Here is a 21,493-nt window from a genome sequence, read left to right as displayed (position 1 = left end):
TCCTCGCGCCGCCCCGCGCGTATGGCGACCCACCTGTTTCTCGCATTTCCTTCCTTCTGCTCTCCGCGGTGGTCGCCTCTTACGGCCGGAAAGGCCCAGTCTTTACAGATTACGGGAGCCAACGACACCTACCTGCCGTCGTCATTGCAAGGATTCGTCTTCGATGTGGCCTTTGCTGCTATTAGTTCCTGCTGGTATGCATCTCTATAATTTGAGCGATCAAGGAAAATGATTTTGATTTTCTAGCATTCTTCTTATCCCGATGTGTTCGGTGCTCTCTCGCTTTCTCCATATAACTTGCTTTCGATCACTGCGAATTTGGTGCTCCCTCAGTCTAAGGTACAGCTCATGTATTTCTCCAAAATGAGGAGAAAAAGACAAACCAAAGGCAAGCTAGAGGGCCTATTGGTTGGGCTAAGGCCCGAAGGCCGAGTCACCGTGTCTGTTCTCAAGGCGATAAACACCCAACTTTGTCACACCATTAATAAGCACATATTTATAAAGGAAGGATAGGAAGGATATAATTTTAACTAATTAAAGATATTTATTTATTTTTTTACCTTGAATCAAAAAAGATTTATGTAGTCGATGAACATTATGAGTTGTTGTCGTTCGATATAAAATAATTATCAGATCATATGGAGACGACAACAATTGCTCATAATACACCATTGTTATGGAGGGGGTGCGTTTGTAAATTAAGGTGTCTGCTCTACTCGGTCGCACGCTGCGTTCTACATTCTGTCGGTCAAAGATTTCATCAGGCGCCCACCGTGTGGCCGGTACCCTAACGTAATGCGTCGAAACATTGTCGATGGAACTCATCCTCGATGCACTCTGCGTTTCCTCTCAGCCTCTCCTCCTCCCTTCCTCATACGTCCTTGGTAACCCATGGATAAATCTGCCTTGGTTTATCTGATGTTCCCTCTAATCCTAACTACAATCGTGTTCCTCAACTCTTGTTGCGGACGGCATATCTCCGGAGAATTGTTTCCGTCGCCGACCGACTTTTGCTGCCCGCTTCTTCGCTCTGATGGCACCTCGGCTTCCGAAGCCCAAGCTCCGCAGCTCAAGGTTATCTCTGGCCTCACTAACGCAGCCGGCGATGATCATAGTGGCGGTAAGTGAGCCTCTTCCTAAGTCAATCTGTTGTTTGTGGTCGCAGTCTGGACAATTAAGAGCTATACTTTTGATTCTTTAGCAGTTTTTATCAGGGCATGCTCTGTTTCATTTGTGGTTTGCATATTTTCTGTGAAGAGGCGTGTTGCCTCAGATTTTCATGAGAAGATGTGGGGTATATATCGAAGGAATTCTTGTCCTCTGGTCTGTTTGAATGGAGAAAGGGATGAAGGAAGTAGAAGAAGACGGATAAAAGGAAATACAAAAACAGAGAAGAAAGAGATAAGGGATAAGCGAAGGTCTGTTTTAGAGTAATGTTAACTGAGATCTTTGCCTGCTCAGAATTCAAGTGTCATTTAAATTGCAATATTTGCCACACTTAGATATGTTTATAGTGGAAGAGTCACCATCTCTCAGAGCTGCATCCACAGGTTCAGTTAAAAAAGATGACATATCTCTGATGTTCCCTTAAAGTAAAAAAAGTAAAGTGATTGTTACCTTATCTTGTTAAAAAAAAAAAATCAATTTTTTTTTGTTTTATTTCTTTGATTAAAAGTAATTATTTCTTATCACATTACCTAGATAGAGTCCTTAGGTATGTGGAGACCCCTTGCTCCTCACAGTCCCACGTTCTCATGTCATGGATGAATGTAGGACATATCATGAATGGACATGACTTCCCATGCTCTCATTGATAGCCTCTGTTGCATTTTTCTTCTCTTTCTCTGCTTGTTAGGAATTGTAATCTTGTGTTTCCTACTTACTATTCATTTATGTATTTTATTTTGTTTTCTATTGATGGTGATGGATCGGCATCCTCATCATACATCTTCATGTGCACAGAGACAGACAATCCCCCATTTTATCTTGGGATGGTGTTCTTGATCAAAAACGAGGAATACACCTTAGAACAATGAATTGCACCTTCAGATTCATTCTGATCCTTCTCTTTACTTTTTCTTATATATTATTTTGTCAAAGACTTCAATCTGAAGATAGTTTGATTACTAATACCTTGACAATTTAAGGTGTACTTCTAATTCTGATTAAGTATATGGATTTTGCCATTATTAAGATTTCCCCAATCATTAGTTTTGATATTCTGTATCTGTTGTTAGTCTTTGCTAATATTTCCTAAGCAAAAGCACAATGTGACATAAATTTTCAGTCAAAATCATCTAGATAAATTTTATATCTTTAAATGTTCAAGAACAATGATGGAGCATTCACATTGTTCTGAGATAGACACATGCTTGTTCAGAAGAAAAATTTTGATGCAATAGTGTTACTTTGAACAGTATCTAAATCGTAAATTGCTTTTCATTTTGTAGTAACTAACATTGATTGATTTTTAAATCTAGACATAAGTTCTTTCATCGAATTTAAAAATAGTCTCCAACACCAGCTAATCTTAGTAGGAATTTCAAAACACCAGGGCAAAACCATACCATAGTCCAAATGCCACTCTATTAACTTAAATATTGCTTGTTAAGCATAACCTGCAACTCAAACTTGGAAATTTGTATGTTTCTAATGCCAAGGCCATCTTCAATCATGTTAATGGTGACATGATTTTCCTTACATTGTATTCACCTGATACTAACTGTTGCAAAAAGTAATGAGTAATGACCTTTAAAACATCAAAGAAGAAAAACATTAATCAAGAGCAAATAAGGGAAAAAGTAGTCACTAAGAAATGCCTATGGAAAATTAAAATTTAAGCATTATTTCTGTATTTTGTGGTTTCTAAATTTAAAAATTCATTTGCTGGTTACCACTCAACTATCAATTGGGAACATAGAAAAGCAGAGGAGTCTTCATTTTGAGATTGCATGCAGGTTTTCAATATCTTTCATTTTATTGCTTCTGATGGGGCTTAATTTTTTTTTATAAATGAATAATAATATAGTCCATACTAAGCAAATAACATCATGGATATAAATCAGTTGTCAAAATTAAAAGAAAAACATTGGAATGTTTAAACTAATGCTCTCATTTCAGAATAGAGAAATCATAATGTTTCAGAATTTTATGTTTATCATAATTTATAGCCGTACTTTTCACCAATGTCTTCTAAAAATATAACATAGAAAAGATTACTGTTAATACCAATTTCACTCATTGTATATGTTGAGTAATGGTCTTTTAATGGGGAAAAGCCCTCTTATTTTTTACCTTTTTACTTAGTTGAACAATCTAAGGTTTCCTTTTATATTAATTTTCCAAACTGAATGGCAAATGTGTATTCCAGGTTTTGATAAGTGACATGGTTGCTTATTCCTTTCCTTCCTGATAGAAGGTTGTCTGAATTTGATTACTTTAAGTATAATGAGATAATTAAGAATACAATTAAATAAAATTAAAATACTATTTGGAAGAATATTAAGAAGTTGAATTTCAAGTTAAGTGAAAGTTAAATTTATCTAGTTTGAATCTTTATCCTCTAATTTTGATTTCTTAGTTACATAGATTTCAATTGACTTCATGATTTCATTAATGTCATATAGTTAAGGAAAGTGTACCAATGAATACAATTTGATAAGGAAAGAAAAAGAAAAAGGAATCACAATACAGAGAGAAATATATGGGAAAACTCTGGTTTTGAAAATAACCCTAAATGAGATCTTTACCCATACAAAATTTGAGATTGCCATTTAAATTTCATCAAATATACCAACTAACCTTGTTGCTACTTACCATCTTCTGTATTTCAAATGAAAATTTAACCTAAACTAAACTAAACAGCATATGACAATTCATCTCTGCTATGTAGGTTACACTGGTCAGACCCCTTCGGCACTGCAGTACTTCTGCTGTCACAAGCTGCGAGGCATTAATTGCTGCCTCAGCACTGAGGTTGGAGAAGTCCAATCTCCTCAGCTTATGGTCGCTTCTGGGATTGCCGACACCAATATCAGTCGTCCCTACTGTAACCAATCCATCTCTAATCTTACCATTTCTTTGGTGTTGCTTCAGTTATGAACTACATTTTCCAATATGTTCTTTTTTAGAAACTGTTTCATGCTTCAACTAGATGTGTGATGATATTTGGTTCTGATAACTAAATGTGGTTTTTGTATATATTCCTAAAGAAAGTTAGCTAAGCTGTAAATTGTTTGTAATACCCCATAAAAAACAAGCGACTTGTTCTATCAATTTATACCATTTTAGGTTCTCATTACACTTGTTTTCCTGGACCATTGAGAATCTTCTATTGATATTACCAGCACATTTGTAAATGCCTATTCACACATGTCTAGAATGGCAAGGTTACCAAGAAAGCTCTCAAATTTGCATCCACAAGTTGAATTTAAAAGGAATATATGTCTCTGATGTTCCTTTAAAGTGAAAAAAGGAAGTGGTGAATTTATGTAAATACCTAATAATACATGTCTTGCTCTGTATATATGTCTGGAGTGGCAAGGTCACCAGGAGGAGATCTCAAATTTGCAGCCACAAGTTCACACCGAAAGGAAGGTATGCATCTGATTTTCCTTTGAAATGCAAAAAAATGAAGTGGTGACCTTCAATGCTTTATCGATCTTACCAGCATATTTATAAATACCTAATGGTACATATCATGTTATGTAGACATGTCTCAAATGGCAAGGTTACCAAGAAGCACTCTCGAATTTGCATCCAGAAGTTTGGTCGAAGGAAAAGGTATGTCTTCGATGTTCTAAAAGGTGAAAACATAAAGTGGTGACTTTCCGAGCCTTCTACAATCATGTGGAAATGGTTAAGGCTTTTCACTTTGCTTCAAAAATGGAATATGTTAAAGAATATACTTGTATAATCATAGCCTTTTATTATGTCTTTAGCGGATGAATGTGCTGATTGCCGAGATGGTACAATAGACAATGAATCGGATGTCAAGACACCACCAGCTGACAACCATTCAAAGGACTCACGTAACTCCGAGTTTCCGTTTCTGCTTTCTTTCATTGGTTCTAATTTTGGAACAGTAAATTTATTTCATCCATTGATTTCTTGTTAATGTGCCTTTTGCTATGCTATTGCCCAGTTACAATAAATATTTTGCTTTGATCAATGTTCTATCTCATAATCTCAATAAGCTGGTTTGCTTTCTAATAAGTAAAATGTGGCTGTTGATAGCATTTAAAAGATACATAATTCAAGTTATGATTCTATATTTATAGGCTTGTATCATACTAGTAAAGATTGTATCTACTATTGTCAAAATCTAGATCTACAATGTTCATTTGAGAGGAGGGCTTTAGCAAAGGTCAGGGACATGTGATTGTCTAGATCTAGCTTCCTCGGTGCATCCGGGGCACACAACACAGACTCTGCTTCTTGCTAACATAGATTTTATTTGTAGACACAGTTAATTCATGTTTATCTATGCTACAAAATAAAGCCCAATGTACTCACCAGCTTGCACATCTTCTAATTAGCTCAATGTTGATGTTCTGCAGCGAGCTCTGGCGGAGAAGGGAGTCCACCGGCAGCATCTCCCGAAGGTGCATCTGGACCTGCAGCTCCGTAAATTGCAATCTCTCTCAGTGAACATACAATTACTTATCGCCAGTGTATTGAAATATAATGATATATTTGGAGATATTCAATATCTCCCACTTTTACAGGACATTCATACACTCCTGAAGTGAATTTTTAGACACTTGGAAAGCTTTCCTTTTAAGGAGAAATATAGCCAAGGGTTTGAATATGATAAAGAGGTCAGATATTAAAGGGCAAAAATGTTTGTCTGCAATGCATTCTTCTCTCACAGGTTTGAGATGAGGGCATATGTACCGCCCTACGGTGACATGAAGGCATGGATTGGCTTAGAGAGAGCATCTTAAGATTTTTCTAATAAAATCACATATATCTTCATGCAAAGTCGGTCGTTTTTCTGTTAATTCTTTATATTTAAATTATACACCTTAAATCCAAAAAATTATATACTAATCTTAAATCCAAAAGAGTAGAAGGGATATGTATGCAATTTTATCTTTTTCTTATTCAGAAATGAAATAGACGATTATGAATTCGCTTTCTTATACGACCAATTCCAGGTGACAGCTTCAATAGAAGATGTTGGCCGTTTGGTCACGTGACCACTTGTCTAGCTACCAAGAAACCCTCGTGCTCGGTTACCGTTGGTGGAATTTAAATTTCAAATACTGCCACCGCGTCCTTCTCCCAATTAAAGAACTCAAGAAGAACAGCGCCCCTCTAGAGAAGAAGAAGAAGAAGAAGAAGAAGAGGAAAGAGCGAGGACACCGATGAAGGCTCTGGTGACGCTAACCCCGGAAACAGCATCGTCGAGGATCCGGCCGGCGGTCTCCGCTGCTCGAGACCGCTCGGAGAGACGCGGCAGCGACAGCAGCTACTTCCCCGGCTGCCGCAAGGACACCAACTGCCACTGCGACATCTGCCTCGCCAGCATCGACGCCACCCGCGACCTCATCCCTTCCGGCGGCTCAATCCGGACGTCCGTCACGAAGCTCTCCGTCTCCAGGCCAACGCCGTCACCGTTCGTTGCTGGGAGCCCTAAGACGTCGCCGGAGACAGGATCCACTGTTACCCCTCCTTCGACGCCGGTTATCGAGTCTTGGACAAGATCTAGGCCGGCAGCGAAGGCAGTCGCCAAGAAGGAGGAATCTTGGGGCCTCAGCTGCCGGGCGGTCAGGATTCTTGTTGGCTTGTTCTTGCTGTGGGCGGCCGACATGGGTTTATCAGCAGTAATTATGAAAGATTTCGGCTCTAAGCTCACGCCGGAGGTGGTATCTCGGGCTGGGGAGGAATGCCGAGTACTCAGAAATGATTTGAAGGGGATATTGCAGCTTTTGCAGCAGAGGATGGAGAAATTGGTAGGAGGAAGAGCTTCCAATTGCAGTTCTGTTGATTCTTTCTGGGAAATGAATCCGGTATTCTCTCATATTCTTGAATCTTGTTTTCTTCTATCTACTTTTACATCTCTTTCTTTCTTGGATGTGAATCCCTTGCAAACTTACTTTTCATAATTCAGAACTTTGTTCATTTAATTGTCCTCTAAATAATTCAACATACCATAATACTAAAGGATTTAGGTTCCTTTCTTGTGTTCTTTTGATTGAAGTGACAACGCTGCACTATTGCAGACTTGTGAAGCTCTGATGGCAAATCACTACTCCAATAAAGCAATGTTACTGTTCTTTTGATGTTTAACATTAGAAGCCTGACGCAGCTCAAAATTTACACATCCCATTGTTTCTCGTTTAACCTTATTATCGCTGGGTATGTTTTAGTAACAAGATTTTAGTTGCAGGGTGGCAATTTCTTCTTCCAATGGAGATGTGTTGTGTACAAATCAATAGCAGAGGAAGTGAATGTTTGGGGAAGCCCACTACGGACCGCAGGTCTGCTTTCAGCTGGAGCTTCTCCTCGATCACTGACGCTTTTATCGGGCAACATAATTGAGGTACCAAATAATTAGCTTCCCCAGTTTGAGCTTCTTCTTCTTTGTGTTCTGTAGCTAACGTGAATCTACCATCAGTGGTCCGATGGGAAGCTGGTATCCACCACAAGAACAAGCTACAACAGCTCATGGATTTATGAGAAGTGGAGGTCATCGGCAGTACGTCTAGATGCAAACACCTGGGTCTTGGAGTACCAGAGGAATCCTTTGCTTCAGAGGCCAAGATTGATTCCAATAGCATGGGAGGTGCTGAGGGCGACAATCGTGAAGAACACGAAGCAGCTCTGGAAGCAGTCATTCTGGCGACCAGTGGAACAGTTGACTCCCCCAACCTAAGAAAATCCCGGTTTGATGCCAACATATCTTTGTTTGTTCTTATACTTGTCTCATCTGTAGTATTGTCATCTTGATTCTGGATTTGTTAGCATGTCGCGCTGACAATAGCCTGAAGCTTCAAAATGTATGAGAAAGAACGTATTCATTTACGACCCATGGAAATCACCAAATTCAACGAGGGTCAACTCAGTATTTGATTATTTCCTGTTCGCTGTGCTCGTAAATGAGAAGTAAATAGATATTTCTGCATTGGAATGGTGAGGTCGATCGACAAGAACTCGTCAACTGTCGATGGATCAGAAGATTGGAACCTCTTCGCCGGAGTCCCAACGGCACGACACGTGTTTCTCCACTCCCAGAGCCTCGCCGGATCTCCTGTTCTAGTAGTCCTTACCCCTTCCCCAGAGCAACACGTGACAATGATCTGTCTTGTGTGCTGACCTCCTCCGTTCACTTGCCCTCTATATAAACAGACCACACACAGATGGACGAAAACCCTCACCGAGTTTGTAGCCTCTGATCTGCGTCCTGCAACATGAGCCAAGAACAACAAAGAAGGCCGGACGACCAACCCATAAGGTATGGCGACGTGTTTCCCGTTTCCGGGGAGCTCGCCGGCCAGGCCATCGCCCCCGGGGACGCGGCCATGATGCACGCCTCCGAGAACAAGGCCCCGGGGGTGACCCCCAAGGGTGGCCCCGCCTCCGTCATGGAGTCCGCTGCCATGCGCAACAAGCAGCGTGGCCTCATCGGCCACACAACCAGTTCAGCCCCACCCCGGCCAACCAGGGCGTGTCCGTCACCCAGACCGAGATCCCTGGCTGCACCGGCCAACGCCTCGTGACCGAGTTTGTCGCCGGCCAAGTAGGTGCAGATCACCGTATCTATCTGAAACTATTACAGAGAGCATACCTGATCATGTTGGGCGACAGTATGTGGTCAACGCTGGAGCCGGAGATGGCCGCGCAGCAGGCGGCGGCCAAGGTGAGGAAAGGGGGCAAGGACTCAGTGGATTATCGACATGGACGGACAAGATGACCATCGGGGAGGCGCTAGAGGCGGCAGCAAGGGCAGCGGGGGACAAACAGGTCGAGATGAGCGACGCCGTGGCGATCGAGGCGGCCGAGTCGGCCGCGATGGGGCTCAACACTGTCTTGCGAGGCGGCATGGCGGCCGCCGCGCAGAGTGCTGCCATTCTCAACGCCCGTGTGTCTCGTGACGAAGACAAGACGAAGCTGCGCGACGTCCTGCAGGTAGCATCGATCGATCACCCTACCACATATGCGTGTTGTTCCTTAGTCCTGCAGGGCTAACTTCAACTCTATATATATATATATATATATATATATATATATATATATATATATATATATATATATATATATATATATATATATATATATATATATATATATATATATATATATATATAAAAGGTTCGTCGTATCGTATTATACCGACATTTCAACCGCTCGATACCGATACGATATGGTATATCATAGCAGTGCTACAATATTACAGTGCACTGCTACAGTGCTCGGTACGGGCGGACCGATACAGGGCGGTCCGCATATCGCTAGCCTGTCGGACCGGTACGTACCGATATATATATATATATATATATATATATATATATATATATATATATATATATATATATGTATATGTGTATATATATATGTATATGTGTATATATATATGTATATGTGTATATATATATGTATATGTGTATATATATATGTATATGTGTATATATATATGTATATGTGTATATATATATGTATATGTGTATATATATATGTATATGTGTATATATATATGTATATGTGTATATATATATGTATATGTGTATATATATATGTATATATATATATATATATATATATATATATATATATATATATATATATATATATATGGTTCTCAGGAAGCATCCATGAGGCTGCCGCATGACAGAGATGCGACGAGGGGGGACGCCGAGCGGGTGGTGAGGGCGGAGATTCGGAACAACCCCGAGTTGCGCCGGTACCCCGGCGGTGTAGCGGATTCCATCGCCGCCGCAGCGGGGTCCAATGAAGAGCCTTGATGCTTTGCGCTCCGTAGCTACTGCCTGCCTCCCTGCGATCTCATTCGTTGCCCAGCGAAATAAGATCATCGTTCTCCACCGAATGGTTTCTCTTATTAGCTGCTGCGACCATTGAAATCTATCAACCAATCGTAAATCTTGGAAATTTCTTTTCCTTCTTGCCAATAATAGGACTTATTTATCCGTCGCTGAATGCCCATTTTTGTCCGCTGCAATAAAACTTTGGGGTTACTGAATCAAATATGGAGTTCATTGGGCAAGCACGGGCCTTAAGTCTCATAAGCTGCGTTAGGGCCTCTTTTCATCCAGATCACGCACTTATCATCCTACTCCATGGCCAACATATGCTAGAACCAAACTTATGTCAACATGAGCCGAAGAGCAGAATATTCCTCGAAATATTTATAAATCTAATTTTAACCCTTATGAAAGATCTCGAATTGAATTGAGCATTAGGCTGATAATGTCAAACGTGTGGGTTTTAATTGCATTTCTCCATGCAACCAATTGTTAGAATTCTTATGAGGGATAAGATCTATATATAGTTCATAACCTTAAGTTGTTTTAAATGCGCCGCAGTTTGACTCTTTCGTAACTTAGTCAGGTAAGACTAATCTCATTCGTTAATATCTTTATTTTATACATATTTGTTTCCTTTTTTAAGTTGCAAGCTATGTTAACTAATTCTTTCATCACTTAATGCTAATCTAATACATTTATCTTCTTTTAATTCAACTCGAATATTTTTTTTGTAACACGGATGTCATATTGAAAACTTCGCTAAAATGTAGTACCATTCAAATTATTTTATATAAAAAAAGATATATAAAAAGAAGAAATATAAGGGGATATATTATTTATCATTATTGAGCGAAAATATCGTTGGCATCATTGTCAGTACGACGTGGCTATGATCCATATACGTAAAGTCATTCAATGTGGACAACACATTCTCCCCAAATATTATCTATACAAAATCGAAATCGAGAGAGGTTTCTCGAGCTTGTCTTTCTGATGTTTAAGTTAGTCCTGTGATCAATTTCTCTATACCTAAATTCTTAATTTTAGTGCTCTTTATTTGTAGTTGAGAGTGTGTTTTTATTTCTGATCTTGAAGAGATAGTATATTTGGACTTTGCAAGGAGATAGTTTGTAATCGATCTTAGTTGTTCCTTAGATTCTCGAGAATATTCTTATGAATATTTGAAAGATGAGACAATTTATAACCGATCCAAGCTACCTTTATATTTCTAGGAATATTTCTATGAATATTTTATAGGGACACCATTGATAACTAACACAAACTGTTCATTGGAATCCTATCCTCTAGGTCTATTTCTCCCATATGCGTGCTTATGTAGTAAGTGATGACGGATTGATTATATATTCCTTATCAATAATTATTGTTTTCTGATTGATAAAATATAAGTCATGTATATGCATTAACATAACTTATTTGGACACTTCATATAGTTAGTAAACTTAAAATCAATTTTTATATAATATTCTTCTATATATGCGATCTATTATCAACATACGCGATCTATTATCAATTACCTATTAAAATATGTACTAAGCATTCTGTTATAGGCATGTTTATATGAGATTGGTCAGTCATATTGAGACCATAATTTTTTTTGGACTTTGGGCCTATTCATCTCGCTTGTTTAATCATTTGTACTTATAACTATATTAAATTGGTTGATCCGATTCAATTACTCTTTTCTCATGTGTACTTATAACTAGATTAAGTTGGTTTTTTTTGTCTTTCAAATGCATGCAATGGTTGGTATGGTTTAGTTCCAACTATTATTCTCATTTATTGTTGAGTTTATTTCAAGTTTTTGAGTTACAAAGATTTAAAAAAAGAAAAATTCTTTTCATATCTATCTAATGTCTATCAAGAAAATGCAATACAAAGATTGAAAGAGGATTAAAAAATTGTCCCCATCATAATCTTTATATACCTATATAACATCTATTTTTGCTTTGAGCTCATCTAGCTTATTTTCTTATTATAAGATAATCTCTAATTTAGTTGTTGACAATCATCCACTATTTTCTCTTTTTATCTTTTTAAGTCTACACCAATCGTATTTTCTCTGATTATAGCTAAAAAAATATGATCATAAAAAAATTTAATCGACTACACCAATCGTATTTTGGTGAGACAAATTAAGCTAACATCGTCGTCCATATTGATTCTCATTATTATTAATCCTAATTTTTATATAGATTTATTTTAAGGAGATCTAATGGAAGGTGAATCTTTTCTTTTGAGAAGACCTAAGGGAAGATGAATATTCCTACAGGTGTCTCTTTCCGGAGATAACAATCGGTATCGGCTACCGAGGCCTTTTTGCTTCGTTGGAGTGTCCCTAAATCAAGCATTTCCTCTCTAAGAGCATTATGAATGTTAAGTGTGGATCGTACGAATCTTAGCCATTTGTAGGCTAAGTTATTAGATAAATAACATATAGTAGTAGACACAATCGTCCATCATCACGCACATTCGTACACCAAAAAAATATTTGATTATACTTTCATGTGCAACAATATGGCCCAAAGAGAGACAACGGTGATTAGAAAATGATTTCTTCTTTTTATATTCCCAGTCATTGTTAGATGGGAAACCCTATAGGATCTTAATAGTCATCTCAAGATTCCTCTTTTTAGTGACTCTTCTAGACATTGTTCCGAAAGGATGAACATGATATGTTATGATCCACGTTACAAGCTGATATATATATATATATATATATATATATATATATATATATATATATATATATTATTGTCAAATGAATGAGACAAAGAAAAAGAAGTCGAATCAATAAGGTCAAATTTATTAGGATTATATGTATTAAGAGAGGACTAATTATATATTACATATTCTACCTGAACCATATTAGTATTATTGTTTTTGTACTTAAAAAATTTATATTGAGATCCTCATAAATCTGAAAATAAAATAAATAACTCTATTTACTATAATGTCGTCAGTTGTATTAACAAAAAATAATACACATGACACTATATGATCGATACAAAAATGATGAGTAAAAAAATAATTTTAATGTTTCTTTCATTTCCGATGACTTTATTAAAAAAAAGATAATTTCAACATCCCATATGTGGAACATGTGGTGTCATGTGTTGTGTTTTTCATTAATGCGGTTGATAATGGTAGAATAAATAATATCTATCTATTTATTTCACTTTTAAAACTATAGGAATCTCAATATAAATTTTTTAAATATATGGATCACAATGTTAATATAATCTTAGTATAAGGAGAAATATGTAATTAACCTATTAAAATATTATATTATATTGATTAATTTACTGTTGCATTCCCATTTCCTATTGCTGTAATCAAATTAGACCATATGATGAATAACCATAGTAATGGTGATCAGTTAATTCGATATAAACAACTCGATGAGGTCTAACAAAGGAAGCCCGACCAAAAGCATAAAATCACCTGCATCATCATCAGATATATAGGATTCGAATGAAATAAAAATGTAGTGTTGGGGATATCTATATACTGAAACAAATCTCTTGATCATGTTTGGGAATCGTGTTATTACAGTCTTGGCAAATCGATCAAGCTACCAGCTCCCATCATGCATGCATGAAGAAAACAACTCATATAGTACACGGAATGCTACAAAATTGATTGGAATATTGTAGACTTCAATAGTAGTAGTCAATGGAGAAGGCAGATAGATAATGGAGGACACTAAACTCTAAAATCTTACTTATCCTCACCACTTTCTCGTAGTTTTTCATCACTAACATATAATTGACATCCGTTGGAAATCAAATATTTGTTGTTAATAATAACTATTTATTTATGAAAAATTTATTATAAAAAATATTTATTGTTATGACAGATCGTCACAAAATATATAGAATAGAGCATGACACAAAAATGATGAGCAGTTTGGTCAAATGACTCTCGTGTTGATCAATGAATAATTCTATAAAAAATAAATCAACAACTTTACATAGAAATTGTGGGTCTATTATTAGTAAGATTCAAATCGAAAGTGATACCAAATTACCTCCACTAGAATTCAGGGATCCGTTTCCTGATCTCTTTATTTAAGGCGACGACTTCGGTGTTGGAGCTAAGTTTGGTCTGTCAAAACAAGTCAATCTGTACCTGTTTTTACTACTTGTAGAACAAAACAAAAAAGAAATGTACAATTTTGCTATGATTGTTGAATGCTTACCTAATGGATCCAAATATATATACTGGTCATAGAGGATAAAGAAAAGAGTTATGTTCCTCTCATATTTGCAGCTCTTCGTCCAGTTCCTATCAATCCTCATCCCAATCCTGCAAGTTTGTCTTACATCTCAATCACCTGCCAACATGAGATGAACCCACCCACCATGACTGTGAGGTGATGGACTGTGCATCACCGCACCAGATCAAGAAGAAATCGATTTTACTGTTGGTTGTAATTAAGAGTTTTGTTAGGTATATTTTAATTATCTTTTTCGTGCAGAAATAAAAAGTCTTTCTTGCGAGTGTAAAGAATATAGAATTCTTTTGAACAGGACGCATATCTCTTCCATTCTAGGGTTTGTCATCAAGATATGAAGAGAGGAGGGAGGGAGGGTGGAGAGAGGAGGTGTAGTTTCCGAACTCCATGTTTGGAAATGGGATCTGAACTGCGGATTCTGAGAGGGATCACAACGTCAGTGCATCATTAATGAACACAACGCAGCGCAACGTGACAATCATCGATAGCCACTGTTGAGGACTGTCGGTCAACCAACAAGCACACTCACTTGTCATTGTCTTCGACAAGCAGATCCCCGAGCGCCTCCTGCAACTAACATGCATGTAACGCTGCAAGCTCGTCCGCGCCTAACACACGTACCACGGCCTAAAACGACCCTTCAGAAAAGTAAGCGAGCAATCCTCCAAAGCCACACTGTCTCCCCTTGCAATTGAGACATGGCGGCAGCAGTAGTTAGACAGCGATAAGACGCGAGCAGCAGGGACCAGGCCAGTCAATACTTCACAGATGCCTTTTGATCCTTATCTGACTGCTCATTTTGTGAGGGAGTAGTGGACAGATGCATACAAGCTCGGAACTGCAGTCACGTACGTAGGAGCAATGGAGCATCAACTTTTGTGAGATGCTACTGCTGCTTCTTCCCTAACGCATACAGTCAAAACTCACGGAGGTTGTCTCTGAGATTACTGTCGCGGTGGGAGACAGAGACTGAGCTCGGTGTTGGCGGTTTGGCCGGTGGGGAGGCTTCTATAACCGACGACCTCTCACTCATTCACTCACCCACCCACCCACTGTTCCTTCTTTTGGAGGAGCTGGAATGGCGAGCTCACGAGAAGCCAAAGGAGGCGAATCTCTCGTCGTACGAAGCTGTGCATTAAGGAAATGGAGCTTCTGTAGAAACCGAAATGATGGTAACGTGGATCAAGTGATCCATCCAACCGCGAATCACGGATCTTGCTCATATTAGATCTGTATATATATTGCACCTTGCGTTTTCACTCGCTGCTACTACTTACTTACTCCAAGCTCATAGGTAGCGTCAGTGTTGGCTTTTCCGGCTCTGATATTTTCTGTTGTCATCATTTTATCCTCTCGTAGGAAGATGTTAAGGTGTTCAGAAACAAAAATTGTCAGAACCTTTGTTGGGAGGAGGTGTTAAGGACGTGAAGGACAGATTCGATAGAGGATTTTTGGGCCAGCGGAGAATGAGCATAGATAGAGCTTAAAATGACGAGAGGATCGATGAGGAAACACACTACAGAAAAGTAAAAACATTTCGGTCCTAGAAACTGCGGTTCCCACTGGGCAAGGATCACGTTTCAGTAAGCTGCCATCAACCATATGAGCCACAGACTTGAAGCCTTCCTTTAGACGTACAATTCCACCTCATGCATTACACTACTGTATGAGACGTTAAATTAGTCCATAATCTGTTGATATTTCTTCGTCGCGTCATCTGATCGATGGATGTCTTCGTCTTCCTGTTAAAAGAGTCATATATTAACCACAAAAATTGGATGTGCATGGAGAACTGGTGATTTTTGTGCTTGTGAATGTTTGCTTCAGCGAGAAAAACGTAGAACACTGAGACTAACAAACAAGACAAGGATCTATTGTTTTCGGAATTAAGATGTCAACGGTTTGACCGAATCCATCATCCATCAAGTCATGTATCTCGACAGTCAAATTATCATCCAACGGTCAGAAACTTGTTAACAATCCATGTTTTCATGTACTAGATGGAAAACACAGATCCCACCAAGAAAATAACTTTATCTAACAACAGATTCCATCCATCCTCAAGTCATATGAGGTTTGTGCTGTCCTCTAAAAGGCTAATTATCACGTTGAAGCTCACTTGGTGGTACGATGAATCCACTAAAATTAATTTGTCGGGCTTAACCGATGCATTATGATGACAACGTAGGAGTCCACTCATCGAGCATGTTTCTGAGGAAGAGAAACCTTCTAATTGCACAACTCAGTAACCAGGAAAAGGTAGGTCCGGTGTCAATCACGGTTTTCTTGCCTCTGTATATGATGGAATTTAATATTATGATTGATTTAAGAAAACAAAAAAATTGGTACAGTTGTAGAATCATAAATAGCTTTAATTAAATAAATATACCTTCATTATTGTAGACGGAGATGACTGCCCAACTCCCATCCCTCATTCCTTTAACAGTACCAAGATCCACTTGATGGGACTCTGGACTTGCATTTTGAGCTTCTCATAACATACGTGGATCCAAAAATGCATCTATAATGGTTGTTTTTATGAGAATATATTGGTGGCTACGTGAAACTACATATAATTTTGTATAGGTTAATTTAGCTAAAATTTCTATATAGTTAGATAATTTAGCTAAATATGGTGTGACACTCATGATGAAACAATCGTTTGGAAATCATACCTAACAAAATTGGAGAGAGATCATATCCGACCGAATTTTTACTTTCATAGCATGCGCTGCATCTGAAGCATCTCTATGAAACATGGCAGACATGAAGATGCCGACAATTAATGACTGGATGCAATCTTACTACACACTGCATATATGGCCTCCTCAGATTTGATCTCATCCCGTGCAAAATGTGCCACGAAATTATTCTCTCTCTCTCTCTCTCTGTATTCGTGTAACTCGTGGGACCGTGATCGAGAACTTTTCCTAAGGAACATGATCCGCCGCCCATTTTTTGCTGTAAGTGAATCCCATCCGTCCATCGAATTGGATCGTGCGTTATTTATCTCCGCGGTTCTATAAATATAACGGCGACTCTCACTTCGCTTTACATGGTTCGGTATTTGCTTACATTCCAGGGAGGACAGAGGAAGAAGAGATGTTTGGCGATAGCTTGTACAGTTGCTTCTCCGGCAACCGCCGCCCTTCCCATTCTGCCCCTCTCCCGATTTCCCTGGACGCCCGCGCCGCCGCCGCCACCACCTGCTGCTCATCCTCCTCCTCTTGTGCGTCCTCCGTTGCCTTCAAGAACTTTAATTCCCTGTATGAACCCGGGTCCGACACCGAGACCCTCGCGCTCACCCTCTCTTCCCCCGCCGCCGCCGCCGCCGCCGGCTCCTCCTTCTCATCCTCTTGCGACGCCCCTGACGATGCCGACGCCGGTGGCTCCTGCCCCTCCGAGCGCGACCTCTCCACCGCCATCGCGTCGCGCCGCCTGCTGCCGGCTTCTCCCGGCCTGTCCAACTCCATCGTGGACTCCGCGGCGGTCACCGTAGGGGTGGGCGCGGGGGTGGCCGTGCCCACCTACTCGCCCGACCCGTACTGGGACTTCCGGCGGTCGATGGAGGAGATGGTGGCGGCGCTGGGCCTCGACGCCGGCGCCCACCGCGCCCACCTCCACGATCTCCTCCTCTGCTACCTCGCCCTCAACCGGAAGCACGCTCACAAGTACATCATCAGCGCCTTCGCCGACCTGCTCCTCACCCTCGCCTCCGCCAAAGGCGCCCCCGGCGACGCCTGACTCGGCGAAGCGGATCACGCGGTTTGCAGGACGTTGTCTTGCGCTCATACCTCTAACGGCGACCTTTTTTTGTTTCTGTTTCCTGTTTCTGATGTGTTATTTCGCTTATGTTTTCGTTTTTTGTAGTATTCACTAATTTTGTGCATATTTTTGACATACAATTTTAAGATCACTACTGTCGATCAAGCACGAAATTGACAGCTAATTCTGTAACATGATATTGTACTCCGTGATCCGATGTATTATTTGAGATGGACTTCCATTTTGCTCCTCTCTTCTTTTGGGAGCTTAAAGAGTTCTGTGGAATCTTCTTCCAAGGAAGAAAAAGTTGATATGATTGGTGGGGTTAACGGGTGCGGTTGCATTCGTTGTAGTCAGACTGACAGATTAAATGGTGGACAAGAATGATAGATTGGGTGGGTTACGCGTGGACTCAACTGAGAAGGTATTGGCGGTGGAGTTGAGTTGCGGTGGTGGTAGTGGTGGTGGTGGTGGTGGTGGGCGCAGCCAAAGACTGTGTTTAAGTCAATGGGACTAAGTGCACTGCAACCGATGATGATGCTGTGCAGCATATTCTGGCATAAGCAAAATAATAATAATAATAATAATACATATCAATTAAGTTTTGAAAAATATATTTCATGGAGATAAAGATTAAAAAATATATCTTAATAATATATTATAAAATCTTAAGTTTGAATCTATCTTTGCCACTCCTCTTTAAAAATAATAATAATAATAATAATTTTTTGATATCCTCATCGAACTAAATGGTTAATACTATTATTTGTTGCAGGTTTTGTATTATTAAAGGACGGCTAATATTTCACATCTTTCGGCCATAAGAGTAAATATGTGGGAGAAAAATATAACTGTATTTATTCCAGCATCAATATAATATAATATACATTAGAACATATTTAAGCTCTTGGAATTGTGAATAACCATCACGATTCTTCCTACTGTAGTGTCATTTCAACCCACAAAATTAGCGTGGCTGGATCCGTAGAGTCAACTTTAGCTCCATCAATTATAATATCTAATTTTCTGATATGAGTGATAAAAATATTTTACAATTCATTCATCAAATATACAGACACATGTTGTTACTTTACATAAATTTGATATATAATTTTGTTGACGGTATAATTATTGTTGATGTTTATTATAAGCTTAGTCCATCGCGTATTATAACATAAAAAAAGAACCCTAAATATATTCTTAACAACTGATTTTTTTTTTGACAAAGCAAAATATTCTTAACAATATATATTCTCTGACTAATGCTGTGTCTAGGAACATAATTATATTTTTAATATACAGTTGAAACAAATGTTTTGAGTGAATGTCCAATTGTGAAATATTTTGAGTGCTGGGTAGATAATAGATGAAAATTATATTTTAAATATACATTGATATAAGTTTTGTTTGCTAAAATTATATCTCAAAAATCAATTGAATATTTTATGATAAATTTATTCTTTTTAATATTTTTAATATTTATTCAAAAATAAATAAATAAATAAATAATGTAATCGTATAAAGTTTTCATATGGCCTAAATATATAATAAATAAAAACATATTCATATAAATAAATATAAACATAATTTTAAAAATAAATAAAATAAAATTTCTCCTTATAGAAAATATAAATGATGTTGTTTTATCATTAAATAATTTTGATAATTTTAAAATTTTAGATAAAATCATAAAGTACTTTTAAAATTTAAAAATTTATATTAGCATCCAACAAATAGTAAAATACTAATGCTACCTTAACATAGCATTCACATTTAAGTATTTCCAATACAACATTCTAGATGTGATTAAAAAAAAAATATCAAATTGATTGAATCTTTTGAACTCATACTCACTTAAGTTGAAAGAGTCTTATTAAATGCACTCCCAATATAGTTTTTGTATCACCTTGAATCAAATTCTTTATTTTTTCGATACCTTAATTTGAAACATATTGAAGTAGACATCAACGACTCCAAACCCCCCATGTCAGATAACCATAATATATTTTGATAATTTTAAATTTTTTGATAAAATCATAAGGTACCTTCAAAATTAAAAAAATTATATTAGTATCCTATAAATAGTGAAATGCTACTACTATCTTAATATAGCATTAGTATTTGAGTACTTCCAATACAATATTTAGGCTAGATGAAATTTAAAAAAATTATAAAAAAATCAATTCACATTTGAGATGTGCATTGGACTTTATATACATATTTTAAATGTGTTCTCAATATAATTTTTATATGATCTTGAATCAAATTTTTTAATTTTTTTAGACTTCAATTAGAAACATATTTGGAAATAGACATGAACGACTCCAAACCCTGCATGGATAACCACAATATATTTAGTCATAAGATTGCTAATCTTTCCTATATTACATGTTTAATTGGGATTACAGCAATGAGTTATATAATAATATTCCAAAATAACTAACGATAACAAATATGTGGGTTTACTATAACTTTTATCAGTTGCTCACAAACTCAATCATAAAAATATATTCTTTCAAACACTTTAAGTTGTAAAGTTCAATAATATAGAACTCAAGTTCTTAATTAATATTAATTATTTTTAAATATTTTTTAATCATTAAATACTTTATACCATTAAACTATAACTTGACAATCGAGGTTGATCGAAATATTTTATGATTTAGTACTTTAATCAACTAAGGTTGATCATACGAAGTCTTCAGATAGGATTTTATAATTATAAAGGTTAATTATTAGCCTCAAGACATATCACAAAATTAACTTTTAATATTAATAATATAGTAATATATTATTTTATATTTTTTCCTATAAATTGCTCCTTTAACTAACATAAATATAAATTGTAAAGTAAACTTTTTACTATTAAGATAATTTATAAAATAAATATTTTAAAATAATATTATTTTATTTCATATATGTGAGCATATAATTCTTTGTTCTTTTCCATGTAAATTGTATATACTCAAGTTATTTATAATAATTTAATCTAAAAATATAAAGATCTTTATAAGAATGTAATAAAGAAAGTATCACTATAAAAAATAAAATAACTTAATATTTTTAGTTTTTTAAATATAATAAATTATTATTATAATCTATATTTTATATTTAGATAAAATATTAACATATATAATGTTCACTCATCATTAATCAGGGATCGATTACTAAAAATGTTAAAAAACATTGGGCATCACCACTGCCCAACACAGTTTCGAAACCTTCGACTACATGCGATTTCGGAAGACCAAATCCAGACCCTCCCGACAAAATCTAATGGGACGGCGGATGATTCACACTTAGGAACAAGAGAAGCTAGTGGAGTTCATTCGGCCAATGGCAATCGAGTCAGAAAAGCATAGTGGAGCGATTTGTTCACGCCCGTAGATTGAGATTAATATTGTCCTATATTTACGATGTGATCTTTTTTGTTCATACGTAAGAGATGGAAGCAACGAGATAATTTGATTCCCTTTATCCAGTTGGA

The 21,493-nt window shown here is 37.3% G+C and overlaps 3 protein-coding genes and 1 pseudogene across 4 annotated transcripts; all 4 read left to right on the top strand.

The window, feature by feature from the left end:
- Window positions 1-5,809, top strand: LOC103980872 (uncharacterized). 2 transcript variants are annotated; one of them, XM_009397397.3, is made up of 6 exons: window positions 1-194; window positions 3,893-4,048; window positions 4,537-4,596; window positions 4,711-4,782; window positions 4,941-5,030; window positions 5,559-5,809. In XM_009397397.3, exons 1-6 carry the CDS (start codon window positions 164-166, stop codon window positions 5,627-5,629), a joined length of 480 nt encoding a protein of 159 aa, XP_009395672.2. In that variant the 5' UTR covers window positions 1-163; the 3' UTR covers window positions 5,630-5,809. The 2 variants fall into 2 exon arrangements, with proteins under 2 accessions (XP_009395672.2, XP_065036893.1); XM_065180821.1 differs by lacking the exon at window positions 1-194 and adding an exon at window positions 752-1,120.
- A 276-nt stretch (window positions 5,810-6,085) lies between these two features.
- Window positions 6,086-8,156, top strand: LOC103980871 (uncharacterized). The gene is made up of 3 exons (XM_009397396.3): window positions 6,086-7,013; window positions 7,394-7,546; window positions 7,622-8,156. Exons 1-3 carry the CDS (start codon window positions 6,369-6,371, stop codon window positions 7,877-7,879), a joined length of 1,056 nt encoding a protein of 351 aa, XP_009395671.2. The 5' UTR covers window positions 6,086-6,368; the 3' UTR covers window positions 7,880-8,156.
- A 258-nt stretch (window positions 8,157-8,414) lies between these two features.
- Window positions 8,415-9,987, top strand: LOC103981591 (late embryogenesis abundant protein D-34-like; annotated as a pseudogene).
- A 7,315-nt stretch (window positions 9,988-17,302) lies between these two features.
- Window positions 17,303-18,247, top strand: LOC135672355 (transcription repressor OFP12-like). The gene has a single exon (XM_065180820.1). It carries the CDS (start codon window positions 17,344-17,346, stop codon window positions 17,983-17,985), a length of 642 nt encoding a protein of 213 aa, XP_065036892.1. The 5' UTR covers window positions 17,303-17,343; the 3' UTR covers window positions 17,986-18,247.
- Window positions 18,248-21,493: the final 3,246 nt, after the last annotated feature.

This window comes from Musa acuminata, chromosome BXJ1-4 (genome assembly GCF_036884655.1).
Source record: "Musa acuminata AAA Group cultivar baxijiao chromosome BXJ1-4, Cavendish_Baxijiao_AAA, whole genome shotgun sequence".
NCBI classification, from domain to species: domain Eukaryota; kingdom Viridiplantae; phylum Streptophyta; class Magnoliopsida; order Zingiberales; family Musaceae; genus Musa; species Musa acuminata.
This window is presented reverse-complemented; position numbering and strand designations above follow the sequence as displayed.